This window comes from Schistocerca cancellata, unplaced genomic scaffold, assembly GCF_023864275.1.
Source record: "Schistocerca cancellata isolate TAMUIC-IGC-003103 unplaced genomic scaffold, iqSchCanc2.1 HiC_scaffold_1148, whole genome shotgun sequence".
NCBI classification, from domain to species: Eukaryota; Metazoa; Arthropoda; class Insecta; order Orthoptera; family Acrididae; genus Schistocerca; species Schistocerca cancellata.
In genome coordinates this window covers 1607549-1633339 of record NW_026047147.1, presented here as the reverse complement: position 1 = coordinate 1633339, position 25791 = coordinate 1607549, and the positions used below count along the sequence as shown (strand labels likewise).

Below are 25791 nucleotides of genomic sequence, written 5' to 3'. Positions count from 1 at the left end.
TTCATGTAGAAGAATTGACAGAATTTACGTATCGGAAAATTTAGCAGATTAAAGTACTGAAAACAAAAACTGTTTTAGTTTTTCCGATCACAGTGCGTTGTTGACCTGCGTAAATTTAACACCACAACCTACCAGAAGAGTAAGAAGCCAGTGGAATCTAAATATTTCGTTATTATCAGAAGAAGACTTAGAAGATGCCCTAACCAGAGCTTGGGAAATGTCTCCATTCACTGAACAACTTTCCAAGTGTGATAGAATGGTGGACCCAACAAGCGAAACCGAAGCTAAGGAAAGTTTTAATATCTTTCAGTATAGATATGTCCAGAGAAAGGAAACACTGTAGAATTCTACTACAGCGTGCTAAGGGAACTCTACGATCAGACAGATGCAATTCCTACAAGATTAAAAGACATCAAGCAAATAAAAGCAAAATTATCAAGTCTGAAACGTAAGAAACTGGAGGGACTTGAAATGAAATCCAAAGCAGAGTCAGTCACTGGAGATGAGACTGCTGCGTTGTACCACCTTGTCAGACACGCCAAGAATAGAAGTAGTTTCGTGGATGAACTTTCCTGCAGACAAAAGGGGATGGGGCTACAGTGAGCTGACTGGTATGCAGATGATTAGCGCATAGCTACGTCGATAGATTCAGACTACCAGAGTAGAAATGAACGACCAACAGCAATAACAGATACGAAATATTAACGTATTATCTTGTCACTGTATCAAAGAAAATGAAAGTTTGACAGAAAGTTTTTGACCAGGTCGCTACACTAGAGAGGGCAAGTTGTACATTTCCTGGTTAGCAGCCGCTTAAGTTCCATTCTGGGAGTAGCGCGGAAAACGCGTTGTACGAACACGTAGTAACGCCTAACCGGAGAATAATCGCTGGATAATTACTAAACCGGTGATTCTGGCAGAGTTAGTGGAGTTAACTGGAGAATGAGCTTTGACAATGATAGGAATAGTTACAGAATTAGGGATGAGAAGATTTTGTTAGAACGAGGAAGAAGAAGAAACGGAACGGTTCCAAATTTATACAAAAATTTCGTACTACTACTTTTCTACTTTTCGATCTCATGCTTAAGAAACGGGAGCTTATGAATGAAACATGAAACTATTTCCTAACATAAAGCCTCTTGCTTGTAGTAGGCCATACCGGCATTTCATATTGGTACTTGGCGAGTTATATTCTGCAGTATTATAAAAACGACCATTATTACCAAAACATTGCTGTTTCCTCTTTGTTCACTGCTGTCATGTCAAATGAAAGAGAGTGGTTTCTGTGGCTGGGAGATATCAAGTGAATTAAAATACATTCACCCAATTACGGAAGATTAAAATATGTCATTAGTTCCAGATTTTAATACAATTTCCACCTATCTGACAGTCAAGCATTAATTATCTTGCAGAACAATTAAGTTACTTTTGTCGCTTTGCTGAAGTAATTCGGCTTTTATTGATCTTTTCCGCTGTGAGGGAGCCAGTTTGTTTGAAACAAAGTGTTCAAATCCACACTATTGGCTAGTTTCAACTGTTCACTGCATTTCAAGGGCACATTTTCATCTTCTACAGGGTGTATACGACCCGGGACAACCGGGAGATCTAGGAAAAACCCGGGAACTTTTTCATCCGGGAGAAAACCAGGAAAAACCCAGGAATTTTTTAGAATTCTGGGAATTTTCCATTGTTTTAGTTTTCAGTTAAATTTTTGTAATTTTGACTGGCAAGAACCGTTACTCTAACAAATGATATTACTGTACCCCACAACTGCAGAATAATACTGCAACAATGAAACTTAACGAGAAAAAAAACCAAAATAACTTAAAATGCAAAAGAAATGCGCCATATATGACGACGACACAGAGTCCTCATGCAAGCGTCTGCCAGCAGCAAAACGTGTCGAAGGCTTTAGGAAGACTGTGCAATACTTCATAACAACAAATTCCCTCCGATGACCGTGAAGTCACAACTGTTTACATTACATTCGTGTTAGCAGTTACGAGCGAGCTCATGCGCGTGCGCAGTTGAGTCGTGTTTGAGAAGCAGATTCTCCCGCTTCTGGCTACAGGAATGTGGCTCTCCACTGTGCAAGCAGTCGCAGCAAGCAGCTAGATGGTACCGGGAAAAGGGGGCGCCAGATTCATATTGTCAAGGAAAAACTTATTTCACAAAGCGCCTAGCATCCAGCGCACGTTGATCTATCAATCATTTATATGATTTTGAAACGCATCCTTGTTGGTTTCTGAACACATTTTAAGTTTATTTCTGAATGAATCGTAAGTTGATTTTTGAATGCGTGCGTAGTGTACGTGATGCTCTGTCAGGAGAATCCTAATCGCATCTAGAAAATAATCTTTCTGCATACAAAAGGGGATGGGGCCGTACGAGCCGAGCGGAGTAAAGCCGAACGGACAAATGCCAGTCGCTGTCTGATTGGGTTTTCGAATGTTCAGCTTTCTTATAATTCGTAGCGAAATCCATAGATTCAGCCTACCAGAATGGAAATAAACGACTGCAGGAATAACAAGTGGGTAAGATTACGTATTATCTTCTCGTTGTATCCAAGAAAATGAAATTTTGACAAATTTTCTGCCCAGATTGCTACACTAGTAAGGTCCAGTTGTACAGTCCCCGGCTAGCAGCCGCTTAAGTTGTGATTCGGAAGTAACGCAGAAAACGTTTTGTACGAATTTGTAACAACGCCTAATGGCAGAACAATCGCGGGGTAACTAAACCAGTGATTCTGGCAGGGTTACTGAAGTTAATCGTCGAACAAATTTTGACAGTGGTAGGAATGTCCACAGAATTGGTGAGGACAAGATTGTTAGAACGAGGAAGCAGGATAAACGGGGACATCACACAAATTATGGAAGGACGAGACTATACCAAATTTATATAAGAATTTCGCAATACTACTTTCCGATCTCATGCTTGAGAAACTGGTGCGTATGAATGAAATGTGAAACTATTTCCTAACACAAAGCTTTTTGCTTGTTGTAGGCTTAATAGGCATTTGATATATGTACTTAGTGAATTATATTCTATCGTGTATTAAAAATGACTATCTGTGCCAATACAGTCTCGCTAATTTGGGGTGTGTGTGTGTGTGTGTGTTATAAAATTTGCTACAATATTAGAAAGGCCTGTTTTGTTTTATTTAGCATACATCGACAAAATAGATGTAATCAGATCCAGAAACCACACCAGTCTTGGGTATTATTTGTATTAATAGCTTTTTCAGTATTAGATAACGAAATTTCGAATTTTCATGCAGCAAAAAGTTTGACCAACTTTTGTGAGGTAATAGATTCTTGTGCAGAAAGCAAAAGCACGCCATTTAAAGCTGTAGCAAGATTAGAGAGAAAAAATGCTAGGAGGTAAGTATTGAAATGTGTACTTTCTTGCTTGTCTCTTGTCTATATTGGTTTTATGCATCCTATACTTTACTTTTGTCACACAAAACAGGAAGTTATTAGCTATTAGGCAATAAAGAGTCCAAATTTTCTGAAGAGATCTTGTTCTCCCGATTACAAATAATCCCATCCGCTATTAATGGCGAGTTTTTTTAAAAAATAAAGAGGGGCAGGCTGTCAAACTGGCTGACTGGGAGCAGGAGAGGCAGCACAGGACATTTCTGTTTCCACAGTCCTGAATATAGTTTAATGTCATCGCTTACAAAATATACACGTTTCAATTCCACAGAGTGAAATACAGTGACGTGCGATAGAACGCTGTACGAATAGGCGTGGCACTGCACTTTGGCACACTTACGGCCAATTAACATGTCTAATATTTTCTCTAACACGTATGTTTTTGTTTCAAATTTTTCAGAATGATGTGTTTTACAAGATGCACATAGGGTAATTTTGAAAATTCGTTTTTTTTAGTATTGACCCGGTTCGCAAATATCGTAGATGCGAGGCTGATGCGCAGAGAAGTCTGAACTACAGTGGGCAGTCTCCACGTGACCCGTGTTAACGTTCAGTGGCTTTGCTGTTTCTCCTTCGTTTACTCTCGCGTCAAATGAAATCAAAACGGATATCTTTGGCCGGGAGGTATAAAGTGAATTAAAATACATTCACATAATCACCGAAGGCTGATATACATTATTAGTTTCAGATTTTATTTTGTTTCCACCTTTCTGACAGTCAAGCACCAATCGCCTTGCAGAACAATGAAGTTATTTTTGTCTGTTTGCTAAAGATATTTGGGTTTTATTGATCTTTTCCGCAGAGGCATCCAATGTATTTGAAACGAAATTTTTAATTCCACAGTACTGGCTAGTTTCAACTGTTCGCTGCATTTCAAGTGCAAGTTTTCATCTTCTAGCACGTACGGCATTATGCCATAATAATGAACCAAACATGAGATTATGCAGTACTGGTACTCCAAGAAAATTTACATCTGAATCTGGACACACGAATATGCGCTTTAAGTTGCAGTTTAAATGTGCACATTTTAGTATGGTTCACGAAATTCTGATCTCTTGGAGTACCCTGGGACGTCTTACTGCTTTTACAACGTAATGTAAGATCTTTTAATGTTATACGTGTACGTACATACTGGCTTCCTACGTAATGATAGCTGCTCAAGCGCGGGCGCCTTTTACCTGGCGCTCTCCGGCAGCTACTGGAACGAGCCTGTTTCCAGCAGGTCGTGGAAAAATATTGCGGATGCTGGTTTGAAAAGCGTTACTTTCAAAGTAAATATCCTTTAACGTAAATTGGACTATGCGCGAGGGTGTACCATGGAATTCTTAAATCACTGTGTGTTTGACTCCATTTAAAAATCAACTCTTTGATGACAAGCCATTTAGAAGAATTTCAAACCCTGGAGATCAGACATTTATGTCATCATTAAAAATTTTACTGCCACATTTGTGTGATGTATCGTAAAGTGTAACACGCGCAAAAAATCAACATTATATCGAAAGATTAGCTTCTCTTGCAGCTTATTAACCTTTGTGACCAATATTATATGTGGAAGCTTTGCTTTTCTTGTAGCAACACTATGTATATTAATGTAAGCCCTTAACTTGTGTGTTACTGCTGCTTAGCAGGGATGTTGCTATTGGCTGACTACATCACGCGCCCTATGCTCTGAATACTCGCTGTCTTGAGCTGGCGAGATCACGTGACATGAGCTGTGACTGGCTCACAAAAGCGCATCGCAATCTCGATTTCAGTGATTCGGAAAGTAACATGCGGTGTTTGGTGGAATTCCAATGTGTGCTGTCGTAATACGAAAATACGCAACGTACATGTTGCTGCACATCAAAGATATTTCCCAAACGTGTCTTTTTCCCTGAGTTTCGTTTTCTAAAGTGCCGGGAAATCCAAGCCCATGTCCAAAACCATAACCATTCAAAGGATTGATAATTTCTTGCACTTCCGACGGAAAATATACTGTCACTTAAGACGGAAAAAGTGTTTTCACGCGGGAAATCCGGGAAAAATCCGGCAATTTTTTTCCTTGTCCACGTATACATCCAGTATTAATCAAATTTGATACGTATGAAGTATCGTCTCTGTTGTGTGACTGGATTCTTGATTTCCTCGCAGAGATGTCACAGTTCATACTGACAGACGGCAAATCATCGAGTAGAATAGAAGTCATATACGGCGTTCCGCAAGGTACTGTCATAGGCCCTCTGCTGTTCCTGAATTACATAAAGGGTCTAGGTGATAATCTGAGCTGCCCCCTTAGATTGTTTGCAGATGATGCTGTAATTTACCGTCTAGTGAAATCATCAGACGATCAATTCCAATTACAATATGATCTAGAGAGAATTTCTGTATGATGCGGGAAGTGTCAGTTGGCACCAAACAAAGAAAAGTGCGAGGTCATCGACATGCGTACTAAGAGAAATCCGCTAAATTTTGGATATACGATAAATCGCACAAATCTAAGGGCTGTCAATTCGACTAAATACCTAGGGATTACAATTACGAGCAACTTAAATTGGAATGACCACATAGATAATGTTGTGGGAAAGGCGAAACAAAGACTGCGCTTTGTTGGCAGAAACTTGGAAGATGCGACAAACCTACCAAAGAGAGCCTACATTAGACTTGTACGTCCTCTGCTGGAATATTGCTGCGCGGTGTGGGATCCTTGCCAGGTACGATTGGCGGAGGACAGCGAAAAAGTGCAAAGAAGGGCAGTTCGTTTCGTGTTATCGCGCAATATGGGTGAGAGTGTCACTGATATGATACGCGAGTTGGTGTGGCAGTCAATGAAACAAAGGCGTTTTCTTTGCAGCGAGATCTGTTTACGAAATTTCAATTGCCAGCTTTCTCTTCCGATGGAAAATATTTTGTTGACATGCACCTATGTAGGGTGAAATAATCATCATAATAAAATAAGAGAAATCAGAGCTCCAATGGAAAGATTGAGGTGTTTCTTTCTCCCACGCGCCATTCGCCAGTGGAATGGTTGAGAAGTAGTATGAAAATGGTTCATTGAACCCTCTGCCAGGCACTTCAGTGTGAATTGCAGAGTAACCATGTAGATGTAGATGTTGATTCCCTCCTGTATAGAGATTAAAGTACTTCCTCCTTTGATTGACCAAGATATAGACTTCAGAATCCACTGAACATTTAAAACTCTCCTGCACCTCAGGCAGGCAACAGAAGCACACCCATTTCGACTGGCAGTCATGGAAGACACAGAGAATTAGTGCTGAAATTATATCAGGAGCAGGCAACAAACAGAAATTTTTCAATTTTCTTGCATACATATCATGCGAGTAATAGCGCGTAATTTGGCGCAGGAAGTACATACCTACAAGTAAAAAAATTTTAAAAACGCTCAATATAAGATGATACACACGTACATGTGCTACATGCACACCGAAAACATCATCGATAGTGTCGAATTGTATACTTAGTATCCAGGATAATAGTATTAATTATGCAGCACTTGGTGATATCAAAAATCAGTATACTCCGTAGAGAACGTGAAACAAAGCAGAAAAAAATTGAACGCCAGGATGAGATGCAAGACGTGAAAAGGTAGGAAGTGGGGAAATGTTTGGGATGCAAACACGCCGGCCGTGGTGGCCGTGCGGTTCTAGACACTTCAGCCCGGAACAGCGTGACTGCTACGGTCGCAGGTTCGAATCGTGCCTTGGGCATGGATGTGTGTGATGTCCTTACGGTAGTTAGGTATACTTAGTTGTAAGTTCTAGGCAACTGATGACCTCAGAAGTTAAGTCGCATAGTGCTCAGAGCCATTTTGTGATGCAGCGTCAAGGGTAACAGCAGCCATGTCTCAGAGCTGATAGTCCGTGCTGTTGGAAACGACGTCGAACTGTTCGTGCAGATGGTCGTTGTCTTGCAAACGTCCCCATCTGTTGACGCAAGGATCGAGACGTGGCTGCACGATCCGTTACGGCCATGTGGATAAGATGCCTGTGATCTCGACTGTTAGTGCTACGAGGCCGTTGGGATCCAGCACGTCGTTCTGTATCACCCTCTTGAACCCACCGATTCCACATTCCGGTAACACACATTGGATCTCGACCAACGCGAGTAGCAATGTCACGATACGATAAAACGCAATCGCGATAGGCTGCAATCCGACCTTTATCAAAGTTGAAAACGTGATGGTACGCATTTCTCCTCCTTATACGGGGCACCACAACGTTTCACCAGGCAATGCCAGTCAGCCGCTGTTTGTGTATGAGAAATCGGTTGGAAACTTTCCTCATGTCAGCACGTTGTAGGTGTCTCCACCGGCGCCAATCTTGTGTGAATGGTCTGAAAAGCTAATCATTTGGATGTCACAGCATCTTCTTCCTGTCGGTAAGATTTCGCGTCTGTAGCACTTCATCTTCGTGGTTTAGCAATTTTAATGGCCAGTAGTGTATTATTCAGACAACATACTGCATCACTAGAAATACGTCTTCTCCCAACGCCTACTAAAGACAGTCTCTCTAATTTAGATTTTGTCATAGTTTTCGGAAAATATTGAAGTTGCTTTTTTTAATTTGTACTGAGGCATAATTTTAGTTTCACTGTGTCAAGGAGTGTTATCGCTTTTTGAACTTTCATCAGATCCAGTGTTTAATTTTGACTACGTGAGGCAAGTATATGTGACACCCATGGCCCCGTGGGAGGGGCAGTTTGAATGGAATAAGACGATTTCAAATGAGAAGAAACAGGACACCAGTTGCGTTACACAATTTTTATCGAAACTAGTGTGCTCTTTCTTCACATAGACATTTTTGAAAAACAGACGTTGAAAATGAACAAAAATCTAAACGACAAGACTGGTCACTGCAGTGGACTCAGGGAACTGCTGACGTAATCGGCGCCCAGCGCTGCCAACAGAAACGGCAAACTTTCAGATTCGCCTCGCAGTTTTGCCGCTACAGCTGCAGGGTCGCTGGCGTTTGCTGAAATGAATAAACAGGGAAGTCGACGTGAAGTGTTGCGGACAAATCGGATACGTGACGATACCGGACGATGGACCCACGAGATACCTTTCAGTGTGGCACCTACATGCAGTTACCGTAGCTAGCACAGTGGTTGTCGAGAGGCGTGAACATCCGTCGTTTCCCTTTCAGTTCTTGCTCTGAGGGGGATAGCTTGTTGATGTACAGAGTATCGAATAATAAATCAATACTCCAACGTACAGCTCTGAAACCGGCAGCGTACTTACAACGTGCAGCCCATATTTTTACACGCAGGCACGTTGATGATTTTGCGCTGATATATCCATACTTTCCTCGATACATGGGGAGCAGATAACGGCATTTTATTAAATTTAGATACATCGGATACTGTACATTTTAAAAATATCAAGTCATAAACAAGCTCTATCATTCCGCAATCGACGTCAGTTAAAACCCGTCGTGCGCCCATCAAGACGTCGGAAACCCTTTGCCAGGAGTCACCTCAGTACAGGTGACAGTGCCGCCAACACGCTGCCCTTTTATACCTTGCGTACGCAATACTGCTGCCATCTGTATGTGTAGATATCGCTATCCCATGACCTTCTGTCAGCTCAGCCTGTCTCTGCCTGGAAGCACCCGGGTGGTTGTACAACGCAAAAGACCTGCTGTCAGTTAGAAATTAGAAACTACTCGAAATTGTACGTAGATGGAGTAGATTTTAAATAAGCTAAACATTTATTCAAAATAACTGATGGCTTGTCATCCACAAACTAAATACTTTCCTTAGTGAAGTGTGTTTTTACATTTTAATTAACAATATAGTCAAATTGCACACCATCGACTGCTAGGCACATTTGGAATGGCTGTTTGAGCGAGAGAGATGACCTGGACGAGCTACATTGGGTGATACGTCGTTGTGTGGTCTGGCGCGCATCATCTGACATACCTGGGGTTCATGACAGACTCTATCTTTCAGTGCTCCCCGCAGAAGGAAATCGAGTTGAGTCAGATCAGGGTACCTGGCTGGCCTTTGTACTGCAGCAATCCGTCCGATCCAACAGCCGGGTAACTTTCCATTCATTGGTCGCTTTGGAGCAGGGGAGGGTCTGGGCAGCGGCAGTGTTCGATCCACATACACTGTCGCTTGTCCACGGAACTACCTCTAGAAGGACAGGCTGGATGTTAGTAAGAATATGTGCATACGTATTTCCATTTAATCACCCCGTGGAAGAAGTGAGGTCCCACAATGCAATTTCGTATCGTGCCAATCGATACATTCATAATAAGAGCCTGTTACTTCAGTTCTGATGATTTTCAGAATCGTCTGCCATGCACTGTAGCGCAGGAAGACAATATTTTAAGCCACGTTCGAAATCACGTCCTCAGGAGTTCCCTGTGGAGTGTCAGATGGTAAGGGTGGCATCAATGTAAATGCGAGGTGGGAGTGACTCTAGTCTGGTGACCCCTCATTCCTCGGCTGTACGTCTGGTGCCACTGTGCCAACTGACAGGCATCGCAGCCAGAGCGGCTTCCTCCAGTGCCCTGTCGGCTGCAGCCTTCGCCCTCGTCCTCTGTGTGACGTCGAAGCTGCGTCTTCGCACTGCTGACCTAATAATGCGTGCAAGGGTCCGGCGGGATGAACAACGGGAAGGACAGACATTCCAGTTTAGACAGAATTTCTTTAACATTCGCCATATAAAAGTAGCGGTCCAACTTCGCCTCATTAGTGTACACGTCTGCATGCAACGTAAATTGTACCAGAACTGACCTGCATATAGACGACACAGTTGCTTGGTAGTTCTGCAGTGCAGACAAGTAAACAGTGGAGGGGTCTGGTACAGTGGCGTAGCCTAGCCTGGCCGTGTTGTGTTTACAGCGGAGTACCGTGTGTCTGGAACCTCGTGAGCGAGCGAGCGAGCTAGAGAGTGCCCGCCCTGCCTACCCGGCCACGTCACGAGGTGCTTCTACGGGATGTTCCAAAACGGGGGGGGGGGGGGCACTCAGGCGAAAACGCTTGCTATTGGGCGGAGCGCCGTGACGTCACAGCGAGGACCCTGGCGCGGCACAGCACACGGCAAAAGCGCCGCAGCACAGACTCGGTGCCATGTTACTCGTTCATTTTACTTTTGCTTTCGTTCGATATGCATCTGTACAAGTCAAAACAAGGGGCATGACAGGTTTTGTACACATTAACAGTAAATAGATGATAAATAAGTTGAAAAATAACTCACTTGTTTGATGAAGAAGCAGATATGAATGTAGTTTGTTTCTACTGCCATTTATCAGACGACAATGCAATCCATAACTGCTTCCTCTTTGCGGCACATTTCTTCATTGCTTCCATCTGCTTCTTGATTGAGATGCCTAATCGTTATAAATATTCTCGTTTTTACATAAAGAGTAATAACTGCTTGTTTTGTAATAGACCACAGAGACTTTACGACATTTTTTTGTTTACACAGTCCATTTCCGTGAAAAGTAGCAAATTCTTCTTCAAACAGCAACACTGTTGTTTTCCCATGCTGGCGTTGGAGTGTAAAGACCACCACGAGATGTAATTGATATCCAGTCTGCAGCATGATCTCCTTCACTTTTTGCTGCTGGAAAGCCTAGTGATTTATCAATGTTGTGGCACTTAAATGCAATATAGCCCTCAATGTATTTTACCGCATCTGGAAGAACATTTGAGGTTACAGAGTCGTCCCCCATTGTTACTACATGTCACTAAATTTTCTTCCACATTCACAGTTTCTGGGATTTCTCGTAGCGGCGCTTCGTCAGCAACATACACACAGAGCTCACTGGTAATGAAACTTGGGGATGCAGGATCCGGGTCGACGTCACACTGGGAAGACTCCGTGTTTAATTCTTCAGTAACTGGCGTGTTCCCAGAGAGAGAGAGAGAGAGAGAGAGAGAGAGAGAGAGAGATATCACTTGCATTACCTGTCAGTATAAGGAGACTTACCCTGTTCCTTACTTAAGTAGCTGTAGGATTGTTAAAAAATATATCTAATTCTCGTGTTCTAGAGAAAAAGTTTTCCAGGCAATCTTGATTCAGTCTACAAGTTAATATATAGCTAACTTACACACTTTTCATACTTTCGAGAAGACCAAAGAGAGAGATTTTATTAAAATTGTAAAACCTTTTTGGAAAGGCAACATTCTTACTTTGTCACCAACACGCATTGCTGGACAGATATCTAAGAATCTGTTCAAAGTATTTTCTCAAATTGAGAGATTGATTCCAAACCCACTACGCAGGGATGATCATTCCTATTTTGTAACTCTAAGAGTTCAAGACATCAAAGACGTCGTTAACGAGTTCAATAAAATTACTTTCAACGTCTTTATGGAGAATATAATTCAAAGCCTGAGCTGTTTGTCATGAAAATAGTCGCGCTGCCGTCTGTACATTGTGCCTTGCTTGTCGAGTTACGCTTAAGTGCGCTTCAGTAATGTGGTGTGTTATCGCTAAGTCACTCTTCTGATGCTTTATAAGTTCCTGTATAGCTGCCTTAGATATTTTGGACCCATCGGGTAGCGTAACGCCTGTATCCAAGAAACGGTTCCGTAATAACTTTAACAGGTGTGGTACATCGAAGAAAACCCGTACATTCGTGGTGTCGTCTGCTTGATTTACGAAATAAGTTCTCTCTGTATCGACAGACAGTTCCTTCCAAACTTTTATATTTTTTCCGCCCATCTCACACGTCACAGCAACAACATCGATTCCTGATTCCTCAACTGCCTTAATGATGCTCTGAAGCAAATTACTGATCATCACAGTGTCGAAGTCATAGTAAACTGGTTGTTTCCACTGCTTGCACAAGCCACGTATCGTGCAAACTTGTACATTGGAATGTGGTCCGACTACTACGTCTTCAGACGAATCGTAACATGTGCGGCCATCAACATTGATTCCGTGAAATGTCAGAACAGCTAGTCTCTCTCGAGTAGTAAAAGTGTGTGACTTGGCTTTCAATACACAGGATATCTTCAAGAATACCAAGTCTGCATTTAAATTCCTTTGTCCATTTCTGAAGGGTTGCCCTGCACGGCAAAGGAATTTTTCGCTTTCGCAAATAAGTGTATGCTTTAGGTGACACAGCTCTTAAAGTTAATGCATGGGCTATGTCCTCTGAAATCCACTTTACCCTTTCATTTTCGTTTAGTAGACATCTTATTTGCGCCGGTGTAAAACACTTTGACAATACACTATTTACACTTTTGTGCAATTTTACTATTTCTTTCACGTCAGATGACTACTCTACCCGCTTCAGCGAAAGAACACGTTGGAGATCTTTCGTTTTACTTCGTAAGGCTGCATCACATTTTTTGGTGCCGCTTCTTTCTGTGCATTCAATCTCGGCCCTCAGTTCCTTAATTTCCAAATTCTTATTCACTAGTTCAGTGGGTGCATGAACGCAATCTGTACATGTGCTTCGGTCGACTTTTTTTTTTTCGGTGACACAGTTTCTAAAGCCGTCAAAGCTCGCTTTTGCAAACTTCTTGCTCCACAGCGTTGTGCACGACTTCCGGATCCCTAAGGAATGAATTTAATTTTAATTTTATTATTGCTAAAATTATTTACTGAGAAGCCCTACTTTCCTAAAATTTTTGACCAAGTACTATGCAATTGCATTAATTTTTCACTAAAAATCTGATCAATTGATAAAAGCGATTAAATATCACCGGCATAAGCGGCTACAATAGCCTAGTTTGATAAAATGTAAAAATACAATGTAATAGGAAATACAGGTATACGAACCCTTAACCTCCAAGATGGGAGTCAGAAACCACACCACTACGCTGCGAAGTCAACTGGTCAGCATCAGCTATTGTTACAGAAGTAAATGTAAACAAATTACGTGAAATATGCTGATTTTGTCATTTGAACTATATACTAGCTTTAAAATAGTCAACATATCGAGAATACTTAAAAAAAACGGCTATTTCTAAGACAAATGTAGCTATTATATCCAGGAGGAAAAGCAAATACACTTGAGCAACATTATTTATTGCCTGTACAATATAGCGAGTCATTCACTCCCGTAAAGCAATATAGTAATGTGTCAAAAAGCATTCCATTTATGTGATTTCGTTTGTATTACGGTAATTTTTCAGTTGCAATTATTGAAGGTGTTACGTATGTGCAGACGTCTTACCCTTTCGTTTGCATCACCGCTTTCCACAATTTCTTGTCCACGCCAGTTCGGAATATTTATGCAGGGGATTGCTGCTGGTGATAACTTCTTCCTTGAAGGTAACCCTAGAAGCTCATTTCTCAAATCCCGTTCATAATCTTCTGGCCGATAGTGACCTGACCACACACGTGCAGTTTCCACATTCACTTTGTCCTTGCGTTTGCATCGAACCATCCATTCACGTCGCAAGTGCCCATCCTTGGGAAACACGTGATAAGTAACGTCCGTCGTCGTCCGAGCACTGTTAATGCAATGTGCCACGGCACACTTAACAGCGAGCCTTGCTCGTGGCTGTCTCAAAGCTGAATGCTCGGCGCTGCAGCCTCCTCTCCGTGACGTCAAGGCGCGCGAGGGCGTCTGCGAGTTTCTTTACTCGCTTGGGGCCGGAATGGCCTGCCTGCTTTTGCTATACGCCTCGGTTCCGAAATGCCGTGCCGGCGTTTCCGCGGCGCGCGCCTTAAATCGGTGGCGACGCACTGTGCAGACCCATCCGGGCGGCGGTCATTTTTGGGTAAATGAGTTGGCACCACTGCGAGACAGCAGACGATAGCCATCTCCCGAAGCACAACATTGTGGAGTAAATTACATCAACACAGGAACAGAAATCAAAAGCCAGGGTTGCTACATCTATTACAAATATACGTCAGAATCGAATGCCTGCTCATCTGAATGCATCTTCGTCTACAATTTCCTCCAAAATGGATGGATATATTCCGAAGCGATTATAAACAAAATGTGGTGTAATTATACTGGAAAATTGAAGACTTGTTCTTCCATTGTGTTTCCTCTAAGAGGTAAAAGTTCCCCTTCATAGCGTGGATTGAAACGCAATCATTCTTGTTATACGGGAAACTCGTCATTTCACGCGTTTTATTACTCAGATTCCTACTTCCTTTTTGTCATTGTGTGTACAACGTTATGCGTATCGGTTACTTAGTGTGTTGTCAGGTGTTAGAAAGGATACTGGTATTTTAAGAGTATCAGCGACTATTTGTTTACTGTAAAAACGGATTACCGCATTTGTATTAAAATTTGCTATGAGAACGGATTAAAATGCATCTTGGTTTTAGAAATATTATATACTGCTTTTGGTGAGTATACTACGAGTGAAATAGGTGTTTACGACTGGTATAAACCTTTAGAAGAAGATGAGGATGACGAGAAGTTCATAATAGAAGACGAACTGAGAGTTAAACCACACGATGCGTAAACTAAAACTCAATCGTCTCGGTGACAGATGGCCGAGACCAGTGAAATGTGAATGTTACGTGTCTGACAGTAATCTTCGGTTTTAACAGTACAGTGCACCACGACTCCTTGTCCCAAGTAGGCAGATCTTCTCACCAGCTCAACCCCGATGGCTTGAAGCAACGCGGAAAGGTGTCCCGCTTTGTGGCGGAACAGTTCATCGTTTCTGCACTGCGACAACGCACCTGCTCACAGTTCGTTGCGTGCTTGTGCATGTTTGGCCAGAAACAATACTGTAGTGATGTCCTTGGCCCCACGTTCGCTCCATGAGTGACATTTTGTTCCCAAAAATAAAGACAAACCTTAAAGAGCTGTCTTTTACATAAGAGATGAGATTCAAACTGCACCTCTGAGAGAACTAAACGCTACTGTAAGGATTGTTCCAGAATCGTTTTAAGCATTGGAAGAACCACTGGAATAAATGTATAATATGTAATGGGAAATATCTTGGTGAAGACGACATTGATGTAGACCAATAAATAAACCAAGTATTGGTTTCATCATTCACCGCTGTTGCTTCCACTATCATATTGTCCATTTTGGTGCCAATGTCACGACCCTGTCACCATCTTCTAACAGGAATGTCGTTGGTTCACCACCCAATGTCGTCGATAGAAAAGAGTTCTGTTAATTTCCTGACTTGTATCAAGTATTTGCATCGCCAGTCAGTAATGACTTCTCTCGAGAGAGACCTTTCCTTTCCTTAGAGGTCTGTTGCAAGTAAATCGCATTTCATGCAGTGTCTTACGCTAAACAGCTTTCTTCCAAGGAAAATAATTTTTTTGTTTTTACGGCAACAACTAATTTGTGTAATGTCTGCAGTAGTTTTTAGCCATACAAAAGTCCCTATGGTTGATCAAATTACCTTTTTTGAGAAGCTGCTTGCAATGATGGATTTATACTCCAAATTTCGTAGTGCACTTTCTTGGCAGTTCTGGCAAACTGCGTGGTTTATTTTCGGTCGCCTTTCTGATGCGTCCAATAGCGGCAAGGCTGACTTGTGTGTAAACTACAATCCTTTCTTTTTGAGACGGGCAACATTAGCCCCCAGTTCTTTCTGTGCCGACTCTTTAATACAATCCGTGATTGCAATAGTGGTGACTGAGCCATTTTTACCCCAAAGATCGCAATTCTTTGCATTGGGCAGATTTTCCTGTGATGTGCTGCGCTTGTCGATCATCTCTGAATAACATATTCGTACATGTCCACAGAGCATTTCACACGGTGGATTACTGTCGACTGTTGAAGGAGATAGAAACGTGTGGAATAGGTTCCCATGTATGTGAGTGGACCTCAGCTCTTAAGTGACAGAACCCAGTATGTTGTCCTCAGTGGCGAGTGTTCGCCAGAGGCAGGAGTGCTCCAGAAAAGGGTGGTGGGACCGCTGTTACTGTCTGTATACATAAATGGTCTGGTGGACAGGTATCTGCAGCTATTTGCTGACTGTCCCCTAGTGTACAGTAAGATGTGGTCGTTGAGTGAGTGTAGGAGGACACAAGGCGAGTTGGACAAAATTTCTAGTTGGTGTGACGAATGGCAGCCATCTGTAAATGTAGAGAAACGTAAGTTGATGCAGGTGAGTAGGAAAAACAGACATGTAATGTTGAGGTACAGCAGTAGAGGTGTTCCGCTAGACACAGAGGCGTCGCTTAAATGTCTGAGCGAGAGTTCGCAAAGTGATACGAAATGGAACGAGGTTGAGAGGGCTGTGGTAGGGAAGGCAAGGAGGTCGACTTTAGTTTGTTGGGAGAATTTTAGGAAAGTGTGGTTGGCCTGTAGATGAGACTGCATGTAGGCCGCTGGTGCGACCTATTCTCGAGTACTGCTGGAGTGTTTGGTATCGGCAACAGGTAGAATTAAAGGAAGACAGCTGTACGACTGAGAGCTGAGCTGCTAGATTTGCTACCGGTAGTTTCGAGTGACGCAGAGGTATTGCGCAGAAGCTTCAGGAACTCGAATCGGAATCACTGGAGGGGAGGCGACGTTCTTTTCGAGGACCTCTGTTGAGAAAATTTAGAGAACTGTTTTTTGACGCTGACTGCAGAACAATTCTAGTTGTGGCAATGTACACTTGAGACAAGGCGTGTGAAGATAGGGTGAGAGGCACTGTTGCTCGTACAGAGTCATACAGGCAGTCGTTTCTCCCTCGCTCTATTTGGGAGCGGAACGGAAAAAGCAGATGACTCCAGTCAGTCCGCCGCTCGTGGTCTCGCGGTAGCGTTCTCGCTTCCCGAACACGGGGTCCCGGGTTCGATTCCCGGCGGGGTCAGGGATTTTCGCCTGCCTCGAGATGACTGGGTGTTTGTGTTCTCCTCATCATTTCATCATCATCCAGGAAAGTGGCGAAATTGGACTGAGCAAAGGTTGGGAAATTGTACGGGCGCTTATAACCACGCAGTTGAGCGCCCCACAAACCAAACATCATCATCATCATCATCACATCATCATCATCAGACTGCAGTCAGTTAAGAACTTTTTATATGTACCAGTTACTACTATTGTTTCATACGGTTGCTGCTCCACCTACATTGATTATTTTGTATTAAATGCACCAGTTTTATTACCTCTGTAGTTTCTAGTTAGTATTTCACTTGCCTTTGGAGCTTCTTACTGGCTCTCTCGCTTGTGATTAGCCTTTAACTTGCATCAGCTGTGGGGAGAGGTTCCCGCGACATTGGTTAAAGTTCAGCAATGCCAGATCTGTACAAGTATTTTGATATTTGTAGGTGAACATGCGATAATGAATCAACACTGTCTCTTTGTATTTCTTACACACACCTGATTTCTTTGTGGCATGATCTAATTTATGCATAGCATTAGATACAGGAAATGCAGTACTTTTTTGAGACTGGTCTAAAGTTACGGCTTAAGTGTTTGTACTACTACTGAAAGAGAAATTTTACTCGGAAGCAGCGTAGCTGGTGTACACTTTAAGTTTACTTAGACCTTTTTAAGTATAAATGTAAAGTTTTACGCCTTCTGTAGTGGTGTGTAACTTATTTTGTGTCCAGAATTTTCAGAAAATGCAAAAAGTTGCACAAAGTTAACATGACCGAGTATAGTAGTTGTGCAGGATGCCGCCTGCCACAGACCATATGGTGGCTTGCAAAGTGTGTAAGTAGATGGAAATGAATGTTCCAGTGGATGTATCTCTTGTTGCATGCATGATTATATGAGCACATGTGACGATTATTATGCAGCGGGTAGTGTGTGTGTGTGTGTGTGTGTGTGTGTGTGTGTGTGTGTGTGTGTGTGTGTGTGTGTCAGGGAGAGCCGACCTGGTGCCCTTGTTGTATTTGAAATATGTCGACCGACTTATTGTGTACGAAGCAGTGACTTTTATATTTTTTGTCGGTACGTCAGGAAATTTCCATGTTAGTGGTCTGAATCACTTAGCTGTCTGGTGAGGAAATTGTATTTCAGTACTTGCAGATGCATTGAGTTTCTAGTCTTTTCTTGCTAAGTGACTGAAGGAATTGGTACCCAGAGAAGGTAGTTTTGGGGTGTGTTTGAATGTAGATGAAGGATTGGGTAGCAACTGCATGCTGAGGTGAAAGGAGGCGGATATGTGGAGTGAATTATGAGGAAATGTGCCAAATGAATTTGTTAAGAGATGGAGTGGACCTATTTTTAATGGGAGATGGCTGAAGTTTTTGATTATGGGCTAGTGCTGTGGATCTGTCTGTAATACGCTGGTTAACCCGTATCGCAGAAGCGAGATTTCTAGATTTGTGACTTGTCGCTCGGAAGAAGTGTATTCCGAATTGTTGGCAGTTTTGCGGCTGTGACAGTTTCTTTCATTTGGTGTGTGTGTCTCGATAGTAGAGAGTAAGTGTGTCGATGTTTTGTGCAGGAGCCTTTCTGATGAAGAGCGAGGCAGGAGGCTGAGAAACGCGGCTGAGGAGGGGTCGGTGGAGGAGGTGCGGGCGTTGCTGGCGGCTGGGGCGGACGTGGGGGCGAGGGGCAGGGGCGGGTGGACCGCCCTGCACTGGGCTGCACGGAGAGGCGACGCGGCTGTGGTGCGGCTGCTGCTCTCTGCGGCGTCCGACCCCAACGCCAGGGATCTGGGGGGGCAGACGCCGCTGCACTTGGCGGCACTGAATGGCCACGCAGAAGCGGCGGCTGCGTTGCTGCAGGCCGGAGCCGACAGGGGGGTGAGGAGTAATAGTGGGAACACCCCCCTGGACTACGCCAGGCGGCGACACCATCAGCAGCTCGTCGAGATGCTAACAGGGCGTTAATACGTGCCACTAGAGAAAATAACATGTACTTCATTCTACATAACATTAAAATAAAAAATTGAAAAATGAACGCTTTCTCTATTCATTTCTACCTTTTGCAGTCCACACAATTACTCCAGTAACACCACAACTACTGCAAGAACAGGAGATATCTGTAAACCAACGTGATAAACCTTCCTTCTCAGAATTCACTCTGTAAATCATTTCACAAGCAATTTCTGCAAAAAGCTCAGCAACAATTGACAAACACTCAATGATTAATAAACTCCACTTCTCTCTCCCTCTCTGCCTTGAGTTTCTCGTCCCACATAGAATATTCAAACAGCTTACAAGAATACAGCCGACGTCTCTCACAACCGCCTGTATTTCGAAACGTAAACACCCAATCTCTTCCAAGACACAAATGCGAGAATACCGGTTGTTGTGCGTTAACGTTAGTTCTTTGCACCAGTCTCCTACATTACCTAATTACTGCAAACCATTTGCTAGTAGTGTCTATGTTGCTACATCACATCATTGCGAATTGCACCATACTCAAATTACTGCCATATAAGCTGTTCAGTTAGAATGTATCTTCAGATTTCACACTGAATTCACTTCTGTGCGTGCACTGCACGAGTACTTTTCGTGTTTAACTGCAATGTCACATTGGTAGCAGTGCTCACACCACATCATGCTCACACCATCTGCAGCATTCTTGCCAGCTCACCTTCAAATAAAGAGAATTGAAAAACCACCTAAAATCATTAGACTCCTAAACACCTCCCTTGCTGCTCTTACAGAACAAACTACCATCTCTCAGGGAATTATACTCAATCACGTGAGACATGCAGCCATCACTGGAATTATACGGCAGTTTCCCAAAGTACACTTTTGCGTCTCCCTAGACGTTTTGAAAGCAGACCACATTTGGAACATTCATTCCCCTGTCTGCTCTGATACAATTAGACTTGGCATCCCCGTGCGTGCATGTGTGACCAAAGTGGCAGACTGCATTCTGAACAAGAGCCTCTGTGGCCCTCATGTGGCGGCGTTACACACGGAAGCTCCTCAACATTCTCTGTGAGGAAGCAGCGGCGCCAGGAGACAGTATTGACTTGGTGAGTGACCTCCACGGCATTGGTGAATACTTCAGGCTCTGCCAGTTGATCCTCAACATAAATAAATGTAATACACTCTGCATACACAGGAAAAGAAATCCACAACTACACTGCTGATCACAAATTGCTGGAAACAGTAAGTCACCTACCGTAAAATATCTAGCAGTAACTATCCAGAGCCACCTTGCGTGCAATGACCAAAAATACCAGTTGGTAAGAAACTGCGGCAGATCTTTCCTCAGCGATTCCACAATCATATGTTTTGGGCTCCTAAATCCAAATGTCGTGCTTCCTGCCCTGTAGTATGTAGGCTTCACAACGAAAGCCTCAAAATTTTCAGTCTTTTCCCAGATTTTCATTTATTTCACAAAGACTACGTGTTTCTCAAAGTTGACAACCCAACACAAAATTAAATTGGACAAACTCTTCTACAACATGCAGCAATCAGCAGTGATTTTCTGACGACGAGTGGTGACCGCGCTAGAGCGTCCTAAAAAAACGGTGACTCCCCAAAATTCGGATCGCGCCTAACGCCATTCACCTGTTGCACTCTGCTATTACGGCACTTTGGAACGGTACGGCACGCGTCGGCAGACGGAGAACAGCCCAGAACTCCACCTGTGTTCTTCGCATCGTCAAACACAATAGCACTCACGGCAGACATCCGCTGTCGAAACAGACGTCATATATTTTGAAATGTGTTCGCATTTATTTAAACTAGTGCTTCTAAGTGTGTGGTTGGTATCTGAGAAATGGCTAAAATTTATTTTGATATCGAAATACGTAAATATCAGTCCAGTGCGACAGAAAAGTCTAAAAATAAAGTTTGCGAAGCACACGCTACACGATGCGAAATCCAGGCTAGCCGGTACATCAAACAATTCGCCTGCGAGAGAGGTCGTTTTCAATGTAATTTATACATACCATTTGTTTGCAAAACAGATAACTGAAATTAAAATATTGGTCCTGAATACTGTAAATCCTTATCTTCAAACTTGTAAACAGTAACTGCACCAGATCTGCTGTCGTGTCTATTGTGCAAATGAAGATAAAATGTAACGCATCCCGCATTGTGTCAAAACTGCTCCAAAATTCACAAGATAACGCCTTTCTGAAATAATTTACCGATTTGGAAAGTCTGAAATGATAATTTCACAGATACATTCTGGTGTGTGGCGGAGGACAGTTTGAGTATCACAGCTGTTCCGGCCTTTTCCTGTTGCAGTCGCGATGCTAGAAATATCTTTGAACTACTCGTCTATTAAGAGCTCTGAATGGAAAGTAAGAAACCCGGAAAACATCTGGCGTGCATTTCCTCGCCATGTTACAGTTTTAGGTGGAACCTTTAACCTGCCATCTCTGCAGTGGGCGACATAGGTGCCCGAGACTGTTGGCAGGGCCAGGGAATCGTGAGAAAGTGATCCAAGTGCTTCACTCAAAAACTACCTCGGGCCATTAATCTGAGAAATGAGTCGTGAAGACAGCATCTTAGGCTTGCAAGTGACAAATAGACCCAAACTTTTCGAATCTGTTAGGGTAGAACGGGGAATCAGCTATGACAAGAGCGTTACAGTGTCACTGAATACGACCGTAAAGAGAAATAGAAAATAAGTTGAATATTATTGTGATTAGCAAGAGTGACGAGAAACAGGCTTCAGCTTTCCTTTCCTCTGCAGCACCAACAGCGCGGGTATCAGTGGAAGAAGTTGAAGAGCATTGTGAAATAATTTTCAGACAGGTGTGTACTGACCAAATGCGTTTCAAGACCGGTTTCACAGCGATGAGTTTACGGCACTTTTTTCATTTAAGTACGCGTCTGCGCGCGCCAGATCACGAGGTAACAAAGAAATTTCCGAGATCCGAACTTCATCGATAAAAATGACGCCAAAGAAACAGTTGTTTCTGGAAAGAGCACCATATCTGTAACATGTTGCATTACTCTCTACGTAACGAAAGCCTGTGTAAACATTCGGTCTTGTCTCTTAGGCAGAAACGCTTACAACACTGTTATTCCCGTGCAAACAGCAACAGGTGGCGTCAGACTGCCCGCGCAGTCGCCGAGGGGAAACTCGCAGGTGGGGGCGCGACGCAGAATGCGGGCAGCGAATCCGGCAGAGTGCCGCGCATGCGCAGAAGCAGCGGCGTGGCGGGAGCAGGCGGTAGGGGCGTTCCGACCACGGCGGCGGAGAAAAGACCGGCCACACGACAGGGGGGCCGAAACTAAAGCGGAACGATCACTTCCCGCATAAAATGTGTAATACTGTTTAGCGATTACTGCTCCAGTTGTACTCAACAGTTCCAAAGTCGGTGAAGATCGCAGACAGCAGCGTCCGGCTGCCATTTAACGTCCCAGTATTACAAAGATATTTTCACCCGCTCTCGCAGCAAATTCGCAGTTATGTCACAGCACGCCACATCTATCTAATGGCAGTCCACTATGTACTAACACTAAACATTATTTCGATAACAACCTCTGTTAAAATTAGTGCTATGGATGATTTAATACATGTAATGTATTATTTTTGCAGCAAGTCTCAATGACAGGTATGGGTACATCCGATGACTTTCAAGCTGTCATTACTATCGATCCAGAAATCAACAGCGCAACGGCAGTTCTTTTAAGGGATGGGTTTACACCTGAAAACGTCCAACTTTATCCCAGCAGACGTGCAATTGCATGTTCTGTCGCTGAGACATTCCGCTTAAATATCTACGCGCCATCCGGGACTGACGTTACACATGCACGGTCGGACTATTTTTTTAATCAGGATGTCCCACGTCTTTTGGTAAATGTGTGTATGCGAAGCACACGCTACACGATGCGAATTAGAGACTACTCAGTATATCGAACAATTCGCCTGCGAGAGAGCAGGCCGATTTCAGTGTAATTTGTATATGTCATTTGTCTGCAAAACAAATTACTCTGTTTAAAATGTTGGCCCTGAAGATTGTTCATCTTCATGTTTAGACTTCATTTACCTGTTTGATACATCTAAAATGATATATTTTCACAGATACATTGTGACAATCACAGTACCTTACAGTGGACATGAACGTTGATGCTAATTAAATTTGTTGGCCTAGCTGTGTGAACGGAACGTTCCTCTGTTCCTGAGAGTGACGGAGCTGTCAAAAACGTACGGTACAGGTCCAGCACGACAGCCGTCTGGAGGCAGAAAGGGTGCCAGCATCACAGAACCAGCAGACGGGTTCGATACGCCCGCGCATGCGCAGAAGTACGCCTTCTGCTTCTCGCTCGGGTGGCCACCGGCCAAGTGCAGAGTTTCGTAAGGCAGATTTTGCGCCTTTTGCGGTGAGTAACTCTTCACGAACACAGTAACTAAAAAAGGTAGAAAAAGAGCCGGGAGGACGCATTGTCAAAGGCGTTGCGAATGTGGTCACCTCTCTAAACCTCTGCACTCCCTCCACATCAGACAGGAGAGCTCCAAGGGAAAGGTTTTTCAGCGATCGAGTCCCGTATTTTCTGAGACAGGCAAAAGGCGACTTCGTCAGCGCAGGACATTTTAATTGTATTTTAAGGGAGACTGACTCAGAAGGCGCGACACCCTTCTGTGGCGCCCTGCAAAATCTGACTGCAGGTCTGGACACGGAAGCCGCAGCTGAGCGGCGCGCCGCCACACGCACTCACTGCACGCACGCCTCGCCAGTGTCGGCTTCGAGGCCTGGCAGACTCCACACCACAGCGGGGTGTGAGTAACTGTGCAGGATTACGACGCAGCCCCTGTCAGCTTCTCTGACCGTGACACTGTAAGTGAGAAAGTAAAAGGTCTACCTCGTCCCAAAATAATTGGCAGAGGATACTGGAAATTAAATTGTAACCTCCTCCACATAACATGGGTGAATATGGATTTTATTGCTCGCTACAAATCCTGGATTAACCGCAAACGTTTCTTCAGTAACGCGAGTGAGTGGCGGCTGAACCTTGCAAAACCCGGTGGTCAGAAATTATTTACACATGTCGCCTACAGGATTGAAGTAAAGCGTGAATTTCATTTTGAATTATTTGAAAGTTGTAAGAATAATTAGTAATTGCCACTACATCACTCAAAAAAATAATTCGATAACGTGACATATCAGACTGTAAATAATACAAAACATGTAGGCAAGTCCTAGATACGACTTACTTATTTACAGAATTTTCGTTCGGGGGGTAGTAAGCAGTTATATTATGTATAAAATGCTGCACAGGCAACCATGTCCTGCAGATAAACTCATGTGTGTTTCTGGAGAAACACTGGCCACGATAGCAGGAAAGGAACAAGTATGGGCGGACCCTTCGACTGCAGGCGACAGACTAACTGGGCGACATTTTGGAAAACAATTTCCTCCAACTGACAGCAAAGCGAGGCCGTGGAGATGGTGTAAAGTGTCTGGTAGCAAAGCTAAAAAAGAAACTGGAGTGTGGGAAAGGAAAGAAACAACATACTGTTGTCCAGTGTGTGATGTTGCGCTGTGCATGCCAGAATGCTTTGAACCATTTCACACGAAAGCCAATTACGTATACAAATTATTTGTAAAAAAATAGTAATTTAATTTAGTTGTGTATTAAGATATTTTTTAGTAAATGCCTTTCAGTTTGTTTGTTTCCAGACTTCAAAGTGTTGACTTGTTGTTCCGGTGAGAGGCAACGGGGCCAGCGTGTGTGGCGGTGGTGTTATGACGTCACCACAGTGTGTCAGCAAGAGGCGCATGCCGTGGTCTTCAGTTAACGATAGACAATCGCAAAGAAACAGCAGAGACACTCACCAAGGTCTTGGTAATACGACATTAAATAACAACCTTTTTCTTTTCCGTTATTATCACGAAATTTTAACACTGTTAATGTAGTAAACATTGTGGTATCGACAGCTACGCTGCCACGGCGCAGGTGCAAGTTCCCAAGGTGGCGGCACGCCGGGCAGCGGCCTCTAGCCGGCCGGCGCTGTGCGGCTCTGCTCTGCGAGCTCCGTTTGATCGAGGGCAGGCGGCCAACAGTGCAGATGAGTAATCAAAGACAAGATTGACAGCTTTGAAGCACCAACAGACGGTCCAAACAACACACTGAATGGGACAGATTTTCCAGCACACCGTTAATACACTTCCTACTGAAACAACTTTGCTCTCGCCACATTTAGTTTTGAAGAATAAAAATCCGGCGGTCAAAATAAAAGAACTTGTTTCTTTCCCCTGGTCACAGCGTCTACGTCGTCGTGAACTCATTGACATTGCAATGGCTAATACAAAAGAGGCAGCTGAGAAGAGGAAATGCTACAAAAGAAGGTAAATCACACTGGAATATCTCAAGTTCGACAAACAGTTTTAGTTCGAGCACATCCATTATCTGGTAAAGCAAAGAACAGGTGTCAGAAATTTGTATTACTTTATAACTGACAATTTCGGACTCGACGAATCCCACTTCCGAACGCAGGACATCTTGAAACACTCACAACGAAAGCTTCGAGAGGTCTTCATCACATCACCAATATAAAACCGTTCACTAAATAATTGGTTGACTTCCTACTCCTTAATGATGACACCACCATACCGACATATAACAATTACGTTCTGACAACACGTATTTCATTTTCTTATGACA

At 43.3% G+C, this 25791-nt stretch overlaps 3 protein-coding genes across 6 annotated transcripts in view; 2 read left to right on the top strand and 1 right to left on the bottom strand.

Annotated features, from left to right (window-relative positions):
* Positions 1–19128, top strand: part of LOC126159887 (uncharacterized) — a 112345-nt gene extending 93217 nt beyond the window's left edge. The window contains exon 4 of the mRNA XM_049916698.1: positions 18708–19128. Within this exon, the coding sequence (XP_049772655.1) occupies positions 18708–19095 (388 nt within the window). The 3' untranslated portion in view covers positions 19096–19128. The remainder of the gene's footprint in view (positions 1–18707) is intronic.
* The window catches only part of LOC126159884 (uncharacterized), a 533313-nt gene that overhangs the window by 47490 nt on the left and 460032 nt on the right, over positions 1–25791 (top strand). The window lies entirely within an intron of this gene.
* The window catches only part of LOC126159885 (uncharacterized), a 502155-nt gene that overhangs the window by 158551 nt on the left and 317813 nt on the right, over positions 1–25791 (bottom strand). The gene's annotated exons all lie outside the window — the stretch shown is intronic.